Source organism: Gymnodraco acuticeps, unplaced genomic scaffold (assembly GCF_902827175.1).
Source record: "Gymnodraco acuticeps unplaced genomic scaffold, fGymAcu1.1, whole genome shotgun sequence".
Lineage (NCBI taxonomy): Eukaryota > Metazoa > Chordata > Actinopteri > Perciformes > Bathydraconidae > Gymnodraco > Gymnodraco acuticeps.
In genome coordinates, this window is record NW_022990767.1 from 194666 (window position 1) to 212388 (window position 17723).

A 17723-nucleotide genomic window follows, 5' to 3' on the forward strand; every position below is an offset into this window, starting at 1 on the left:
CAATACAAATGTATTGCACAATAGCTGTGCTTTATTTTAACTGAGCTATGCCTGTGGCAAGCTATTGACAGGCATTACACTGTGCCTTGTCTTTTTCTTTTTTAGTGTAGTGGAGCCTCACTTTAGAGCGTTTACCGCGATCCATCTGTGGTGTTATGAAGTGACTGAGCTCGTGAACTGTCTACTGAGGGCGGGGGGAGCCTCGCTGCGGGGCAACTGTGGACCTCTGTCGCCTGTCAGCGCAACTTACATGATGCCGTTTCAAAAAATGAAGGGCGGTGCCGGCCGTTCTGTGATTCTCCAGAACACACAGATGGCCAGTCCGCCCTTACCCTGTATTCCACCGGGTCACCGCTGCGCAGACAGACCCGGTGGGATACAGGGTCTACCGCGTTTAGGAACCGTTAAGCAGAACTGAAATTGTGCATCTTGTATGGGTACCCGGTACCTGGCATTTTCTTATCGGTTCTCATCTGGAACCGAGTTTTCGGTTTCGGTGATTGGCTAATTGTTACACAAGCCAAAAAATCGTTATGACATCATAAAGTGGCCAAAATCTGATCAGCTCATTTTCAGACAGGTTTTTATATAAATGGATCAGGACAAAAAGAGAGAGAATCTTTGTTCCTGAAACTTTCAGAATCTCTTTCCACAGAGGGGACACATGGTGATGTAGAAGAGACATGAAGAAGAGGGGACACATGTTGATGGAGAGGAGAAGTGAACAAGTGGATTTTGCATAATAGGCAACCTTGAAGGTTTCATGTTGGAGCTCAACCTGGGTAAATGGCAAGTGGATCTAGCAGAATTAGGAATAACTGTATTGATTGGCATAACAGAAATGGGAACGATTATATTATGTATTCTAATAAGGATCTATGTCTAACCCTTTCAATATTTAGAGTCGGACTTGGGACGCCTAGAGTAAACACCAAATGTTGAACTCAAAAGGTAAACACGAGTTAGCAGTTTTGGAATGGTCAAGACCATCCTGACCTTATTAAACAAATACAAAAAAAACATCTAGTGATTTAAGCCAATGCCTAAACGAGACGTGGGTCGAAGGAAGTATTCATAAGTACAGTGAAGTACAAACAGTATATGAAGAACTGAACACATTGAGGACCGCCATGATGGAAGAAATTGACACCTTGTTCACTTCCACATTTCTTGACACCCTCTCTCAGGAAATGGAGAGTCTGGGGGTCGTCAACCAGTCAGAGGGAAATGCTTTGTTGGGGTCTTCACTGGAAATGGGAAGGAGTACGGAAACATTTAGTCAAACACTTAATCCCATCGGCTCTCCGTTCAGCAGTTCGTCCGCGGTCAACATCGATGTCCCATTGGGTGACGTCCAGCTGACCACTATAGACGTGTCAGACCTCAGATCCCAACTGGGGATTGGTTTAGGAGTCTGGAACATTAATCCACAACCACACTCGCACCAAAACCCTCTGTCGGACACGGCATCGCCCAACAGCTCGCTCCAGAATGACGAAACGGATGACTGTCTAACGGTGAGTTTTAAAACCCTTTTTTTTAATAATCACTTAACCCAAGCAAATTGATAATCTGATAATGGTTGAATATGATTATGTATGTATTTCAACAAGCACCATGCGTACAAATACATTAATCTCAGAAAAGAGAAGAGATGAATTATGCCAGATTTGAGCTAACAGCCAATTTCCATCTGCAGTCCTTAGGTACATAACAATCAACAAACTGATCTGATCTATACCCACCACATACTATACTAAATTATGCGTAAATGCTACACCAATCAATATCTGGAAGGGTTGAATAAAGGAAATGATTTGTGAAAACGGTTTTTAATATGCATTGTTCCCCCTGTCCGATCAGAGCTTCCTGGTTGAGTCTCCGGTTTCTAGCACTGTCTCTCCTGGAGTATCTTCCCTCTACCCATCCTTTTCCGAGTCCCCGCTCTCTGCCCCCATATCTAGCATCACTTCAATTGTCGGGCGGAAAGAAGGCGCAGGACGAAAGAAGCGGAAGAAGAAGAAGAAAGACCCCAACGAGCCTCGGAAGCCTGTGTCGGCCTACACTCTTTTCTTCAAGGACTCTCGGGCCGCTATCAAAAGACAAAACCCCAAAGCTACCTTTGGAGAAGTTTCTAAGATAGTGGCCTCCATGTGGGACAGTCTGGGGGAGGATCAGAAACAGGTGAGAGGAAATTCCTTCAACTTCAATTGTGCTCATAGCTGTTTAACTTTACCCATCAGTCCATCTTTCTAGCTGTTGAAGGGGTCATTTGTGTTCACTGTGAACACTGTACCTCCAACGGTGTGCTTCAGTTCAGGATCAATGGACTAAGATGTTCTGACCTGGAAGTATAAAGATGTCTTTAAAAGTATTTGTGGCAGACCAAATAACATTTGTAAAGATTAATTGCATGCCTGATTTCAGTGCATAATGTCCCCCTTTTTTCAGGTTTACAAGAGGAAAAACGAAGCAGCAAAGAAGGATTACTTGAAGGTGCTGACAGAGTACAGAGCCGGACAGATTTCTCAGGTGAGGTGCAAGTATTTTGTTTACAAAAACTATGACTTGATATATTCGTCAACAACCTTTTTCTCCATGACTCCATTGCAATTAGATGTTGTCAAGGTTGAGCTCCAAGGTGTCTGCAGACATTCACTGATAGATGTCAGCCAGACAAGCAGAGATTCATGCAGCCAACTGGGTTTTAGACCAGAATCATTTCAATGTGATCTGTGTAGCCGTGTTATGAAAAGCCATGATAATTAGTTTACGGAGAAAAGAGGAGGGGACCCAGGATGGGACCCTGAGGCACTCATGAGTCATTTAGTTGGAGTTAAAGAAGCGTTCAAGTTAGAGCATTCTCTGTTGAGTATGAGTCAAGAGCAAGGAAGTCAGTCAGTCCAGTGACTGTAATGATTGAGGACCAAATATCAAGCACTTCTGCATGGTAAATTACGTTTTGCTGCCTGATACCCTTACCAATGTTTATCAGTCAAATTAGTCCACCATATCTGTTCGGTTAGTGTGTTAGCTTGGTTGTTAATGGTTGCGTGATGTTGTGTCCTCTCCATCCATCCTCTCATCAGGTCCCTACTGAAGTCACCCCCTCATCTCCACCTACAGCATCTTCAACTTTCATAGCAACATCAGCCTCCAACCACATCGACCAGACCACCAGGCCCCAGCAATACAACCCTGAGGAGAACACCATCACCAACATCTGCACCTCCAACATCATCCTAGACGTGCCTCAGGTCACAACGCGCTCACGCACTGGGGCTATCAAACCCCAACCTCCACCCTTTACCACCCCTCTGCCGAACCACCCAACCATCACCAAGATCATCATTAAGCAGATGAAGCTTCCTTCAGGTGTTGTGTGGATGACCGGCGCCTCACCAAGCCAACTGCCGCCACATCGGATAATGAAGATCAACCCTCTTAAGTCGAAGGTGCAGCAGATGATGCACGTTCAGGCGCCTCCATCTCTGCAGGCAGAACCACAAGTTTCCACTTCCACTATTCTGACTCCGCTGCAGATCAAGGTGGTCCCAATGTCGAAGCAGCCAATCATTGAGACCTCAGCAAGTGAATCGCCTACTTTGGGTTTGACTGTCCAGGTTGGACAGTTGGCTGGAGAGGCGGTAGTGGAGGCAGAAGACGGGGTAAGCTCAGCAGCAGAGATGCTTGTTTCTATCTTCCCGATCATACATCTGTTGCATTAAATGTCTTAAAGGTCACCTATTATGCAAAATCCCCTTTTTCATGTCTCTTCTACATCAACATGTGTCCCCTCTTCTCCATGTCTCTTCTACATCAACATGTGTCCCCTCTTCTCCATGTCTCTTCTACATCAACATGTGTCCCCTCTTCTTCATGTCTCTTCTACATCAACATGTGTCCCCTCTTCTTCATGTCTCTTCTACATCAACATGTGTCCCCTCTTCTTCATGTCTCTTCTACATCCACATCTGTCCCCTCTTCTTCATGTCTCTTCTACATCAACATGTGTCCCCTCTTCTTCATGTCTCTTCTACATCAACATGTGTCCCCTCTTCTTCATGTCTCTTCTACATCAACATGTGTCCCCTCTTCTTCATGTCTCTTCTACATCAACATGTGTCCCCTCTTCTTCATGTCTCTTCTACATCCACATGTGTCCCCTCTTCTTCATGTCTCTTCTACATCAACATGTGTCCCCTCTTCTTCATGTCTCTTCTACATCAACATGTGTCCCCTCTGTGGAAAGAGACCCTGAAAGTTTCAGGAACAAAGATTCTCTCTCTTTTTGTCCTGATCCATTTCTATAAAAACCTGTCTGAAAATGAGCTGATCAGATTTTGGCCACTTTATGATGTCATAACGATTTTTTGGCATTAGCCAATCACCAACCAAGGTAACCCCCCCCACCTTATCACCTGAATATACTCCTAGAGCACCATTGAGTTCTTTGTAACCAAATATCTCTCAGAGGGGCGTGGGGAGGGGCTCCTTATTTTCATCTAAAGTAACAGACAGAGAATCAGCACTTTGGAAACAGGGCTGAAACAGAGGGGATTATGGGATGCTGCAATGATCTGTGTGAGCCAAACACTTCAGAGACATGTTTTTTATATATCTTAGACCTATAATAAAGTAATGAAAAACAGTATAATAGTGGACCTTTAATTGCTCTGGAGTGAACTGTTCCATTTTGTCTCGCAGATGGAGGTTCAGGTGAACGTTGCCCCTGTCCAGAGTTTGACTCCCATCGCCAGCTGTAACATTTGTGTGCGATCTGGCTGCACCAACCCCGCAGTAGAGAGCAAAGACTGGGACTACGAGTACTGCAGCAACGAGTGTGTCGCCACACACTGCAGGTGTGTACACTTGCAACATGCAAACCACATCAGGAGTTCGGTGAAATTATGTTTGATTGACATCAAGTTTCTCATTAAAGTAGTGAGTTCCTGTAGTTGTGTTGTTTTATTGCAGGTTGTTTTTGTGTTCAGCCATGCGAACTTTTAAAGTCCTTAAATAACTTGTTGGCAGCCATTTAGCAGGTGTCTGGATTTGGTGAAGATGAAAACTAGTCTGTATCTGTGTAATAACAACTAAGGCTGCAAACAAATATTATTTTATACATTTTATATCTACGTTACACCCTGCATACAGCATGTCATGTACAACATATTTTATGTTCCACAGGGACGAGTTCATGGCCTGGTGCGCCATCCGAGGGCCAAACTCCACCACCGTCACATAGGAAGAGGACACAAGAGAAGGACAACAAATAAAACATGAAATTCAAAAGAGCAATTAAATCAATGAATAATCAGGCTCAGGTTTCAAATGTAATGTTTATTTCTGTGATCAACACTGTGCATAAACAGCTCCCCAGCTGAAAAATCACTGTCCGAAATACGGCAGTGGGAATAACGGATCAAAATGGACTTTACACTCAATATAAAGCAGTAGAACAAACTTCCAATGGATCATTAGGACTTGACAAGAAGAACTGTACCCTGTCAGATTGAATGCAGTTTCTGTTTTGTTGTAGAAATCCTGTAAATGTTTTTGATTGTGCAAATACAATATTTTATGTTTTATTATACATGTGGTGATGCATATTTTGAACTACAGCTCTAGTTGCATTTATGTTCAAATCTGTGATACATTCAATATGTTCTAACATAAGTTATAATAATGAATACAAATCAATATGTTTTACTAGACTAAAAAACATAGAGTTGAGAAAACAAATGTATAGCATACCAAATAAATGTTCATCAATATGGCTTTTGATAGCACAAAAAGGCAGAAAAAGCGAGTGTTCCACATGTTTATCGTCGTTGCAGTTTCTATCGCGAGATTAACGTCACGAGAAAGTGTTTGATGACGATGGCGGGAAAAGCCACCGTGGCGGGAAAAAGCACCGTGGCGGGAAAAAGCACCGTGGTCAACACCAGACAGGGGGCGCTGCTTCTCAGTGCAGAGCTACACAAAACACTAGGATGCGCCACATTTCATCAAATAAAACCTCAAAGTAACAAAACAAAATGTTAGGGATTCCCCAGACATTTAGACGTTTGCTTTTTCACTTTAACATTTCAGAAAGGAGCCAGTAAAAGGTGGCTTTTTGTGCATTTAGGGTTTTAAATAACGTTTGTTTATTATAATTGATATGTGAATAGTCGAAGGGGGAGGGAGAGGAAGAACTGGAGGAAGGGAAAGCAGGAGGGGGGGCGGAGGAGTTAATTATACAGATTGGTGTGTGTGCATGGTTGTGAGTGTGGCAAATCGCCAAAATACATTATATTTTAATAATTTCGCGTAATTTTATCGACTAATAAGGGGTTTTGCGTTATGCTTTTTTTTTTTTTTTACATAATTATTTAGAGGAAAAGGCCTCTGGTCGCACACACAAAAAAATACAAGGGAAGCAGCAGCAGCAGCATAGTGTTGCGTGGATCTGTGCAGGCGTGGAAAAGGAAAAGTGCGTTATTGTTAGTTGATCATCCTCATCCGGCCTGCTGAGAAGCGAAGCCGGGAGCTGGAGTTTGCAACTCAACCATGGCGGTAAACCTGGACAAAGATGCTTACTACCGCCGGATCAAGAGATTATACATCAACTGGAAGGTAAAAATGAAGTGTTGGAGTCAAACCCTCTCCTGTGGTTAACTTTAACGTGGAGAAAGTGCGCTTTGGAAGATGAGCTAACCGCGTTTTTCTGACTGTGTTGTCGGCTAAATCGGTGCCGTTTCCCGGCCTGCTTGTGGCACAAACAACCCGTCCTTCGGTTGCACGATTTCACTTTCTTCACTTCATTTTAAACAATTTTTTACGCTGATTCACTGGTTTTCTATCAGACAAAACGGGCTAACTAATGCTAACACACTTTCCATCCCTATTCACCACGTTAGCTAGCATACTAGCCGAACAAATACATGTGTGTTGGACTAGTTTAACTAATAAACAGAGTTAAGGGGATCATATCAACATGATTTACCATGCAGACGTGCTTTAAATGTGGTCCTAAATCATGTAAGTCACTGTTAGCTTGTGTAATTTATATTTATGTCACTACATGCTAATGTTAGCTGGCTAGTGAGTTTACAGCCGAGCTAACAAACTAGCCGAACAGGTAAATGTGTGGTGAATAAACGTGGACTAATTTGACTAATAAACAGTGATGTGGTGACATTGAAACATGCCTTTCCATGCAATAGTGCTTCACATTGGGTCCTAAATCATTACATTCACTGTCAGTTTGTGATTTTTGTTTATGTCACTACATGCTAATGTTAGCTGGCTAATTAGCATCAGAATAACGTCAGCATCCGAGTAACATGTGCAGGATGTCGACAGCCTCTGGAAGTGACTTAATAGTTTCAGTGCTTTTAGTTTGCTACAGAAAACAATGTGTTTATTTTCAAGTCACAAACTTATTTTTAGAAGTTGTATCTTGATGTTTCATGAAGAGTTTTCACTTGATAGTGCAGCCACATCATGCAGTCTGATGCATTGTTCATTAAACAACGCCTCATGTGCAATGTAACTCTAATTTAAACACTTTTAAATAAGCTTTGAATGACCGTTAACTCTAGTGTGTGCTGCCAGGTGATGCAGCATCAGGTGCTGATGTGGCAGATGTGTTACAAATCAACTTTACACTGATGCTACCACACATAGCTTCATGTAACACATGACTCTTTGTCTAGCAGTGATGATTACTGTGAATGAAGTAAGAGCACCTCCAGTATAGATTTCATGCATAACATTACGTGTGCTTTTATTGTTGTGTTTCCCAGAAAGGCGAAGATGAGTTTGGAAAAGCTGATGCCATTGTGGTGTCTGTAGGAGTGGACGAGGAAATTGTGTACGCCAAATCCACAGCCATACAGGTGAGAGACAGCAGGATTTTGCTCTCTTGACTTCCATATAGGACCTTAAATTAAAGCTACATGAGAGTAAATATGCATGTTAAGAGTTATATGCATTAATTACCCAATCAAAATCTGTTTTGAGCTTGAGTTTTGTTTTTTAATCACTTAAATATTCACCGTAACGCTTGCTTTCCCCCTCAGACATGGCTGTTTGGCTACGAGTTGACGGACACCATCATGGTGTTTTGCGACACCAAAATCCTCTTTCTCGCCAGCAAGAAGAAGGTGGATTTCCTCAAACAGGTGGCTATAACTAAAGGCAACGAGAACGCCAACGGTGTGCCGCCCATCACCCTGCTCACCAGAGAAAAGGTAACCTGTTAAAGACACAGGTAACGGCTGAATACAATCCCCGCTTTGTACAATTACATGTAAACCATTTGAAGATGTGACTTGTTTGTGATTTGTGAGGCAATTTGCTCTTGATGCACACTTTTTCTTTTATTCCCTTATCGGAGTAATTCTAATGTATTGCTATTCTGTGTCACACGTCTCAGAATGAAAGCAACAAGGCTAACTTTGACAAGATGATCGACGCGATCAAAGGCAGCAAAGAGGGAAAGACAGTGGGAATATTCAGCAAGGACAAATTCCCCGGAGAGTACATGAAGAGCTGGAACGAAACGATTAGCGCTGAGGGTCTGGAGAAGGTAAGAGACGGTCGAAAAAGTCACTAACAGTTCCTCTCTGCGTGATCCGTTGTTAACACCTCTCTTTTGCGTGGCTTCCTGTCTGCAGGTAGACATCAGCGCCGTGGTTGCGTACACGATGGCGGTGAAGGAAGACGGAGAGCTGAACCTGATGAAGAAGGCGGCGTCCATCACCAGCGAGGTTTACTCCAAGTTCTTCAAGGAGCGCGTCATGGAGATCGTTGATGCCGACGAGGTGAGGAGAAGGCACCGAGGATTATCTTTAAGCTGATGATGGGATGACCCGATGACTGTGCGATTGCTGGTAGCTTGTACTGGAATTACAGCAGTTTTATGTGCCATACTTTGGCTCTGATTGTTGTTCCTGTATTCTCTACTGCGTTGTTTAAGACCATTATAACTAGGGATGCACGATATTGGTTTTTTGAAACCGATACCGATAACTTCCTGCTTCTCAAGACCGATACTGATAATAATATAATATTTAATGTACCTGTAGTTTTTGCACACCTGGTGGTAAAAAAAAGACTAGTAGTGATCAAATGACATGAGCATTACTACTATGAACAAAACTAACCCTGGGGTCGTCTCTGGCAAACTTCTTGCCTTTTTCAAAAGCCTCGTCGATAGGTAAAAGCCCCGGTGCCTTTGCAGCTGGCTTTGGATTCACCGCTAGTTTAGCAGCACAGGCGTCTTCGTGCGCTTTTAACACACCATCGTAGCGATGGCGATGTTTCAGATGACTAATCAGTTGGAAGTATTATAGCTCGTTGCCTTTTTCCCTCCTCGTGGAACTTCTGCATTTGTTAATACAAATAGCAAGCGAACTCTGAAACTTTGAAATAGTCCCATACTACCGGCGACATGTTTGTTTACTGTCCTGGCTTCACGGCCGCACACCATTTACGTCACAGCCAGGCATGAGTTAGGGAGCGCTGGATTTGTGAAGAACTCCCCTCTTCCTAAACCACTAATACCACAGTACTGGCAAAACGGGAGGAGCCGAGTGAAAAACAAGCGCCCCTCATCCCAATCCACCCACACCGCAGTATTGTTTTCTTTTTTTTACCCAAAAAATATATTGTATATTATCGGGGCTATTAATACTGTTATCGGGTTTATCGGGATGACGTCATAATTCCTAATATCGGGCCGATAATTATCGTGCACCACTAATTATAACTTTATGGCAAACAGTTTGTTGAAATGCGCCACGATATTGAACCAGAAACACTTTTTTCAGCTTGTGAGGAAAAAGACCGTCACTTTATCCGACTAACTGCAAATCAATGTCGCGCATCAAAAATATCCCAAGCTAGGTAAAAAAAAATAAAAAATAAAATAAACTATACTATGAATTAGTCTGATTTCAATTGAGAATAAATTAACTTGTGCAAAATTAGTTAATTTAACAAAAAATCTCAGCATCCTGGAACAATTTCTGCTGATTAGCATTAACATTGTGTCGTATCATGGCACATGTTTTTTGTATCCTGATTGAAGCTTTATTGAACCATATACTCCTACATTTGGAGGTCATTTGTCTGGAGTTGTATAATGGGACATGGCTTGTAATTTATACAGGAAAAAACAAAATCCAGAGACTTCATTCCCCTCTTGTTTCTCCTCTCAACAGAAAGTGCGTCACAGTAAGCTGGCGGAGTCGGTGGAGAAGGCGATCGAGGAGAAGAAGTACCTGGGGGGTGCAGACCCTTCTACCGTGGAGATGTGTTACCCCCCCATCATCCAGAGCGGAGGGAACTACAGCCTTAAGTTCAGCGTCGTCAGGTAACAGACGTGATTTTGGATAAAGCTGAAATGTGACTTTTTTAATTTTGGCACATGTAGACGGTTACTTTTTAACATTTAGTTTGCTTGAATTGAAAAGTTTGACTTTCTTAGAGTTGCAACTTGTGATTTTCTGTTCATTCGGCTCTCCATGTATTGTTTGGTCCAATAAAATAGGAACAAATGCTCCTCAAGATCTCTATAAAACACCAAGAAGACGTTTTCAAATAGCTTGTTTGTCAGGACAATAATTCAAAACTCAATCATATTTAGTTTATTGTCATATTTACAAACAGAAAAGCATGTACGTGGGACTCGGGAATGTTTGGTATGTTTACACGGACATTAAAATAAAATGGTTGAAGAAAATGTATTTAAACTGTTACGGTAAAACAAATTGGAAAACACTGTTAATTAATTATTCTATGATTTGTAAAACTACAGTGTTAAAAACGACAATTTCCAAATAAAAAATTGTACAAGTTGAAGCGTTTGTTTGAACAGTTAGCAGGAGGTGTTCGGGGTAACGACGTACATCGTCCTCGACAACTTCTGTAGTCCTATTCAGCCACTTGGTAACAACCATCGTTTTTCAGACACGTCAACTCTTCAGAAATCACCAGCGGGGTCACTGCTGATGGATTCAATGTCGTAGAACAAAACGTGACCCGTCTCTTAAATGAGTTTCAACCACAGACCTTATTTCCAGCTATTTTCCTAAATGCTATGGAGAGATCCCATTGGCTCTGAGACGAGGGAACAGGAAGTGGTGACATGCTGACTCACTTCTGGGTTTTAGGACTCGTCACTGCACCACTCTCTACGATCATTGAATGTTACCCTGGTCATCGTTTTAACAAACACTTCTCCCTTTTCTGTTCCAGCGACAAGAACCACATGCACTTCGGTGCCATCACGTGTGCCATGGGGATCCGCTACAAGTCGTACTGCTCCAACCTGGTGCGCACCCTCATGGTCGACCCCCCCCAGGAGATGCAGGACAACTACAACTTCCTGCTGCTGGTGGAGGAGGAGCTGCTCAAACACCTCAAACACGGTGAGTTCAGCCCATATATTCCTGCACTTTAACTTCATCTGGATATTGAAGTATGAACGTTTGTATGTTGTCTTCTCCTGAATGTTGCACATCTCTTGTTTTGGTTTTCTGTATTTTTGATGGCACCTTAAAAAAAGGAGTAGCTCTAGTACTCGTATAATGACAATAAAGGATTTTATTCTATTCTAATCAGGGGCAGAAAAGTTCAATTATTCATTATTGTGTAGAGTATTCTCGTGATTCATCGCTTTTTAAGGCTAATGCCCATGGCAGCTTTTAGGAGCAGAAGGACATGTTTTTATAATGCTTTTTTAATTCAAACAACTGTACAAACCTTAAATACTGTTAAAAACAACAAAGAAAGGCATAAAAATCCTCATTTTTAAACACGTAAAATCTAAAATGTGGCTTTTTGCTTGAAAATGGCTTGAAGGGTCACTCAATTATCAGATATGCGGTGTTTCAACGGGACAGAAATCAACTCGCAGCACTAGGACAAAGTTGGGCTGCTCGATTAAGGCAAAAATCATAATCTCGATTATTTGGGTGGATAATTGATATCACGATTATTAAAAACGATTACCCATTGACTTTGAAAACATACATTTATTGGAGAAAAACATTTCAACAGTATGTTTTTAACAGTTGATTACCCTGAACTTTAAATATAACTCAACTGAAAAACCAATTAAATAAAAATAAATAAATTGTATATAAAAAAAAAAATAATCGTTATATTTCGATTACGTTGTTTTCGTAATCGTTGCAAGCCATAATCGTAATTGCGATTTACAATACGATGAATTGAGCAGCCCTAGGACAAAGTGTTGCTGTAACTTAAATATTGTCAAAAACAACAAAGTACAATCTAAAATATTTGTCTTTTTGCTTGAAAACTGATTAAAATGTCTCCATTATCAGAAATGTTTCGTTTAAGCAGAACGGAAACTAGAACAAAGTGTTGCTGACATAAAAGTGCAATTTTTGGGGTGTTTTTCTGTTTTATAAACCTCTTTCTCTCCACAGGTGTGAAAATCAGCGACGCCTACAACGCCGCTCAGGAGTACGTGAAGAAGGAGAAGTCGGAACTCGTGGCAAAGCTGACCAAAAACCTCGGGTAAAAGCACAGAAATTACATATTTCTTCCCCAAATGTGGGCACACACACACACACACACACACACACACACACACACACACACACACACACACACACACACAGTTGTCTCACATCTTCATTTGTCGTTGCTTGTAGCTTTGCAATGGGAATCGAGTTCAGAGAAGGCTCCTTGGTTCTAAACGCCAAAAACCAGTACAAACTGAAAAAAGGTGAATATTTTGCACCTTCAGATTTAAAATCGTTATGTTTCATCGCTCAAAACTCTTTAAAAAAGGTTAAATCCATTAAGAAAGTGTTCGAACATGTATCTGTGTCCTCCAGGCATGGTGCTGAGCATCAGTTTGGGTTTCGCTGACCTCGTGAACAAAGAAGCCAAGAAGGACGAGCAGAAAAAGTACGCCTTGTTTATCGGCGACACAATACAGATCAACGAGGTAAGATTATCCTCCTGCCGAGAAGTCACCAAAGACGGCAAACTTATTCACATATTAATCACAACCCTAAAATATGTTGTAACAGGAGGACGCCGCCACGATACTCACACCCGTGAAGAAAAAGATCAAAAATGTGGGAATCTTCTTGAAGGTACGTGTCTTTGTAATCCCTAAAGTCACATGATCACGCAAATGTTTCAAATGATCGGGTGTGTGTTTGGGAAGAGAGATTTAGCAGTAAGGAAAGCCAGTGCTAAAAAGCCGAACTTCCTTCCTGTCTGAGCGATATCATAGGCCAACACACACACACACACACACACACACACACACACACACACACACACACACACACACACACACACACACACACACACACACACACTCCACCATCCTTCCTTCAGAAAATAAAGAATAGATAGGCACTGTATGAACTGCTGATAAGGAAAATGTGTTTGACTCTCCTGCTCAGTGTACTATTTTGAGGAAATTCTAGAGCGCTTATAATTTGATAAAGGATGTGTTGAGTTTGTATTAACAGCGTAATGCAGGAACAAAGATCTATTAAGGCAAATTGGAGCAGATCAGAAACAAAGCGTTTTCTAAAATAAGAGAAAATGTACTTGTCAGAGAAGTGGACATGAAAGCCTGCTTCCAATGAAGGTCTCTGCCGTAGGGTTCAATTAAAGGGGCCATGCTTTTTGGGGATTTCCCCTTCCTGTAGTGTGTGTTCTAGGGCTGTCCCGAATACCATTTTTCGGGCTCCGGATATTCGGTAGTAATCAGCAGCGAATATTCGAATATTGAGGGAGGGGGGGGGGGGGGGGTAAAGCGCTTCAACACGTGTATTCACGGCATTAATTTTGTTATTCTACAGTATTGTTGTTTTATAGTTATTTGTTAATGTAACCCAATTTGTGTTCTTTGAAATTGAAAAGGATATCGCATTGTGTTTGTTACTTTCGTTGCAGTTGTATATGTCTTAAGTGTAATTTGGCTTGGCTTTCTATTTATGGACATGCTTTTATTTTGAAGGAGAGGTAGCGCTGTTGACAGGAAGTTGTTGTTGCTATGGAAACAACGTGACGGGGATTAACGGAGAAAAGTAATATCTACATATAAAGACGGAGAAAGTAAACAATAACGTTTATGGTTAAGTGTTAGCACCCCCCGAAGAGGCACAAGCTCTTACGTTGATATTGGAGATTTCAATCAATTCAATTTGGAAAAAAAACAGGGGAAAAATGAATATCCGAATAACGAAATTGAAACCTGAATAGTACTCCAACGAACGAATATTCGGGTACAGCCCTAGTGTGTTATTTAGGTTTTTGTGCATGTCAATGGTCTACAAAGGCTAAAATCCCACAGAGTTTCTCTCCACATATAGAAGTGCTGCAGAACAGGCGGTATCAGGAAAATAGAGCTTTTTGAACATTAAAACATGGAGACACGTCACGGTAGAGACACTACATACACTCAAGAATTTAGAAAATGAGCCCCCTTTAAGGCTTCTACGAGTATTTGAGAGTTGACGGTAAATAAAAGTCCACTTTTTGTTTTGTTATAGGATTATTAATTCTGCTGCCATCTCCGCTTTCCCCCGCTGTATCCTGCCATGTTACTTTTTCTTTGCTTTTAATTATTCAATAAATAACTATTTTCATGATTTTGTAAAACCCAGATTTCTTGTAATTTCCCCATTTGGTGTTGAACATTTTTCTGTTTTCTCGTGCTCTCCAGAATGACGATGAGGAGGATGAGGAGGAGGAAGGAGACGATGCCGAGGAGCTGCTGGGAAAAGGAGCTCGCAGCGCCGCCCTGCTGGCAGACAGGACCAGAGTAAGTGTGTGTGTGTGTGTGTGCGACTTGTGATCAGTTTATTTGGCACTTTTTAAAATATATTTATTTTTTATTTGCATACAAAAATGAACAGTTACAGACCATCTTACATTTTTTTGAAATAATACAAAGCAAATAATGTGAATCACGCATACAGACAAACGAACATGACAGCTGTGTGTAGCAGAGAACCAGGGGGTTAAATCACAAATAGAGCTGAAGTCTGATCTATACGGGTTGACAAACTCGATCCATCCCTTCCAACACTTGTCAAATGTGTCTGTCTTGAGTCTTCCGGCCCGTCCACACAGCGGCGTGCGTTGAAGCTTGAAACTCGACCAACAACCAATCACATGAATCTCCCGCCCCTGACACACAAGCAGCGGTTTGATTGGCTAGAGCTTGTACTGGCATATGATTCGATTGGCTGACGCTTCTGCCGAGGCTTCAAAAGTTGAACATTGCTCAACTTTTGCAGCGAGCCACGCCAGCAAAGCTCCGCGTCGCTTCCCACAATGCAGTTCGGCGAAAAGTGACGTCACCCCATTCAAAGTGAAAGGTGAAGCGTCAACGCACGCCGCCGTGTGGACGGGCCGTCAGAGCAAATGTTAATTTTTCCATAACTAAAATGTTATTTGGCAGCTTTTACAGAGTGCTTATAACTAAGGGTGTGAATGTTTTTGTACCTTACCAGCTACTTGGGAAGGTAAGTATTTAATGCTTTTTTGTCTAAAATCTCATCTGGTTTATTTCTAAGATTCCACTTACTGATGGGGGGAAAAAGAAATACGCCTTTTTTGTCATTTTTCCTTCTTTGAGTGAGTCGGTTTTTGTGTGCCTTGTAAGCCGTGTAAGCCGTGTAACCAGTACTCAAGTTGTAAAAAAAAATCAGGGGGGATGGTGGATTTGATCATATGGGGACATAATTTGTGCTGATGGGTGGGAGACCAACCAGCATAAAGATAATTATTATACTCCTAAAACAACATGCATGTTATGGATGTTCAGATACTCCTTTCATTGCTCTTGACCAAGGCACCTTAGAATAAGAGTCGGTCCCCAGGCTGCCATGGCACCACTAACATGTAGGGTCAAATGCAGAGGACAATTAGTGCAAAATCTTTTTTTGACTTTAATTTAAAGGGGGGGAGGGGATACAAAAATGTGGTTATAATGGAAGTCTATGGTACAAATCTTGTAGGTTAACAGTCCCTCATTTATTATTCAGATGGATCAGCTGATTACACTAATAATAAAGTCAAAATAGTTTTTAGAATATTGAATTATAGTGTATTTTTTCAAAAAAGCAGTTACTGGTATACGATCAAAACTGGTATCTAAAGGGTTAACTTTGTATCGTAATTAATTAAATCATTATGTAAATTAAACACTTCATGAAAAAATTGATCGGTCATCATTTTATTGCAGTTCAAATACAAATATTTTATGTTAACATTCCCAATGTTACTTTTTTTAACAGAGCATTAAGTGCAAATTGAAATTGTTTACAAAATATTAAAAGATTATACAGATAATACAAAATAGGACCAATGTTGTCAATGGCTGCCTACTCCACTCTCCCCCATCTCATAGACGTTTCCAAAGATTTTCATAATCATGCTTTTTGTTCTCAATTTTTCTGGCTCTTGCTTTCGGATTGTTAGCTAAGCAATGGCTTTGAAGCCAAGTCTTGACATATACCTCTGGTCTGAACTTGTTCAGTGGAGGGCCAACACACTTGATGAAAAGCAAGGCTGACATGCTTTTTACCTCCAGGGAGCTTCTAGTTGTGGTTAAAATGTTCATTTGACTAAACCCACGTTCACACTCAGCTGTGGAGATGACCAGAGTGTTCACTGCTTGAAGGAGGGGTTTCAGCTCTTCTGGTGCTGGTGGGATCATTTCATCAACAGTTTTGAGTCTTACCAGCTAGCTAACACGAGAGAAAAACGTATAACTCCACACTAAGTTGTTATTGCTGCTTATGTCCATAGATTCCACCTTTGGTGACTAAAGTAGTGAGTAATGACTAAGATTACTGACTCTTGACTTAACCCTAACCCTGAAATGTTATTTTTTAGTATTTTTAAATATGAAGTCCCTCAGATCGCGTTGTCCTCCTGGTCGCTTGGCCATTGTGATGACCGTTACCTGCGCTTCTGGCATCGATCAAACAGGCGCATCACGGTGCTCTGGCGCTCTCTAGGGCACTCGCATAGTATAGCGTCAGTGACTTGGTAAAATGTCATTGCGTGTGTGCGTGCTCCCTCGCTCACAGTATTTGACTCAAAATGCGCAAAATTAATGTTGAAATAGCAGTAATACCAGTGCCACGTTCATTGATAAAATTACATAAGGGATGGAAAGGGGGATGGCAGTTTTAGAAGGGGGATGATTTTGACCGTTTTTATTTCAGGGGGGATGCCATCCCCCCTCATCCCCCCTCAACTCGAGTACTGCGTGTAACACATGTTCACATTCTGCATGTGTGTTGTTCTTTTGCTTTTCTCCCATCCTGTGTACAAATTCCTGTGTTTTTCTTCGGAGCGCCATCACTCATTTCTTTCTGTTGTCGAACCTCAGAACGAGATGACGGCGGAGGAGAAGAGGCGAGCCCACCAGAGGGAGCTGGCCAACAATTTGAACGAAGAAGCAAAGCGGCGTCTGACGGAGCAGAAAGGAGAGCAGGAGATTCAGAAGTGAGTGTTAAAGCAAATCAAGTTTATTTATATAGCACTTTTCAGCACGTGGCGATTCAAAGTGCTTTACAGATTAAAAGCAAAAGACATTTAAGAACAAATACAGCATTAAATACATCATTACAATTTTTAAAACGGGCATAATAAGCAAAGGTAATAAAATAAACACAGCAGGTACAGAATACATGACTGAAAGGCATACTGTAGGG

General features: G+C 41.6%; 2 protein-coding genes across 2 annotated transcripts in view; both read left to right on the forward strand.

Annotated features, from left to right (window-relative positions):
* The first annotated feature begins 1133 nt into the window (after positions 1-1133).
* Positions 1134-5322, forward strand: LOC117556893 (TOX high mobility group box family member 4-B-like). Its single transcript, XM_034232485.1, has 6 exons — positions 1134-1517; positions 1864-2184; positions 2452-2532; positions 3090-3668; positions 4708-4862; positions 5191-5322. The coding sequence occupies exons 1-6, from the start codon at positions 1134-1136 to the stop codon at positions 5246-5248; spliced, it is 1578 nt and encodes a 525-aa protein (XP_034088376.1). The 3' UTR covers positions 5249-5322.
* Positions 5323-6352: 1030 nt separating this feature from the next.
* Positions 6353-17723, forward strand: part of LOC117556894 (FACT complex subunit SPT16-like) — a 29216-nt gene continuing 17845 nt past the window's right edge. Inside the window, exons 1-13 of the mRNA XM_034232486.1 lie at positions 6353-6621; positions 7794-7886; positions 8070-8240; positions 8426-8578; positions 8667-8813; positions 10215-10366; positions 11251-11423; positions 12450-12540; positions 12678-12751; positions 12864-12976; positions 13062-13127; positions 14717-14815; positions 17399-17514. Of these exons, the coding sequence (XP_034088377.1) occupies positions 6556-6621; positions 7794-7886; positions 8070-8240; positions 8426-8578; positions 8667-8813; positions 10215-10366; positions 11251-11423; positions 12450-12540; positions 12678-12751; positions 12864-12976; positions 13062-13127; positions 14717-14815; positions 17399-17514 (1514 nt within the window). The 5' untranslated portion in view covers positions 6353-6555. The remainder of the gene's footprint in view (positions 6622-7793; positions 7887-8069; positions 8241-8425; positions 8579-8666; positions 8814-10214; positions 10367-11250; positions 11424-12449; positions 12541-12677; positions 12752-12863; positions 12977-13061; positions 13128-14716; positions 14816-17398; positions 17515-17723) is intronic.

Excerpts from the sequence above, each read along its gene's own strand:
- LOC117556893 (XM_034232485.1), top strand. The coding sequence starts at position 1,134 with ATGGAAGAAATTGACACCTTGTTCACTTCCACATTTCTTGACACCCTC. Across the intron at positions 1,518-1,863 it reads AAACGGATGACTGTCTAACG|AGCTTCCTGGTTGAGTCTCC; the intron begins GTGAGTTTTAAA and ends CTGTCCGATCAG. Across the intron at positions 2,533-3,089 it reads GAGCCGGACAGATTTCTCAG|GTCCCTACTGAAGTCACCCC; the intron begins GTGAGGTGCAAG and ends TCCTCTCATCAG.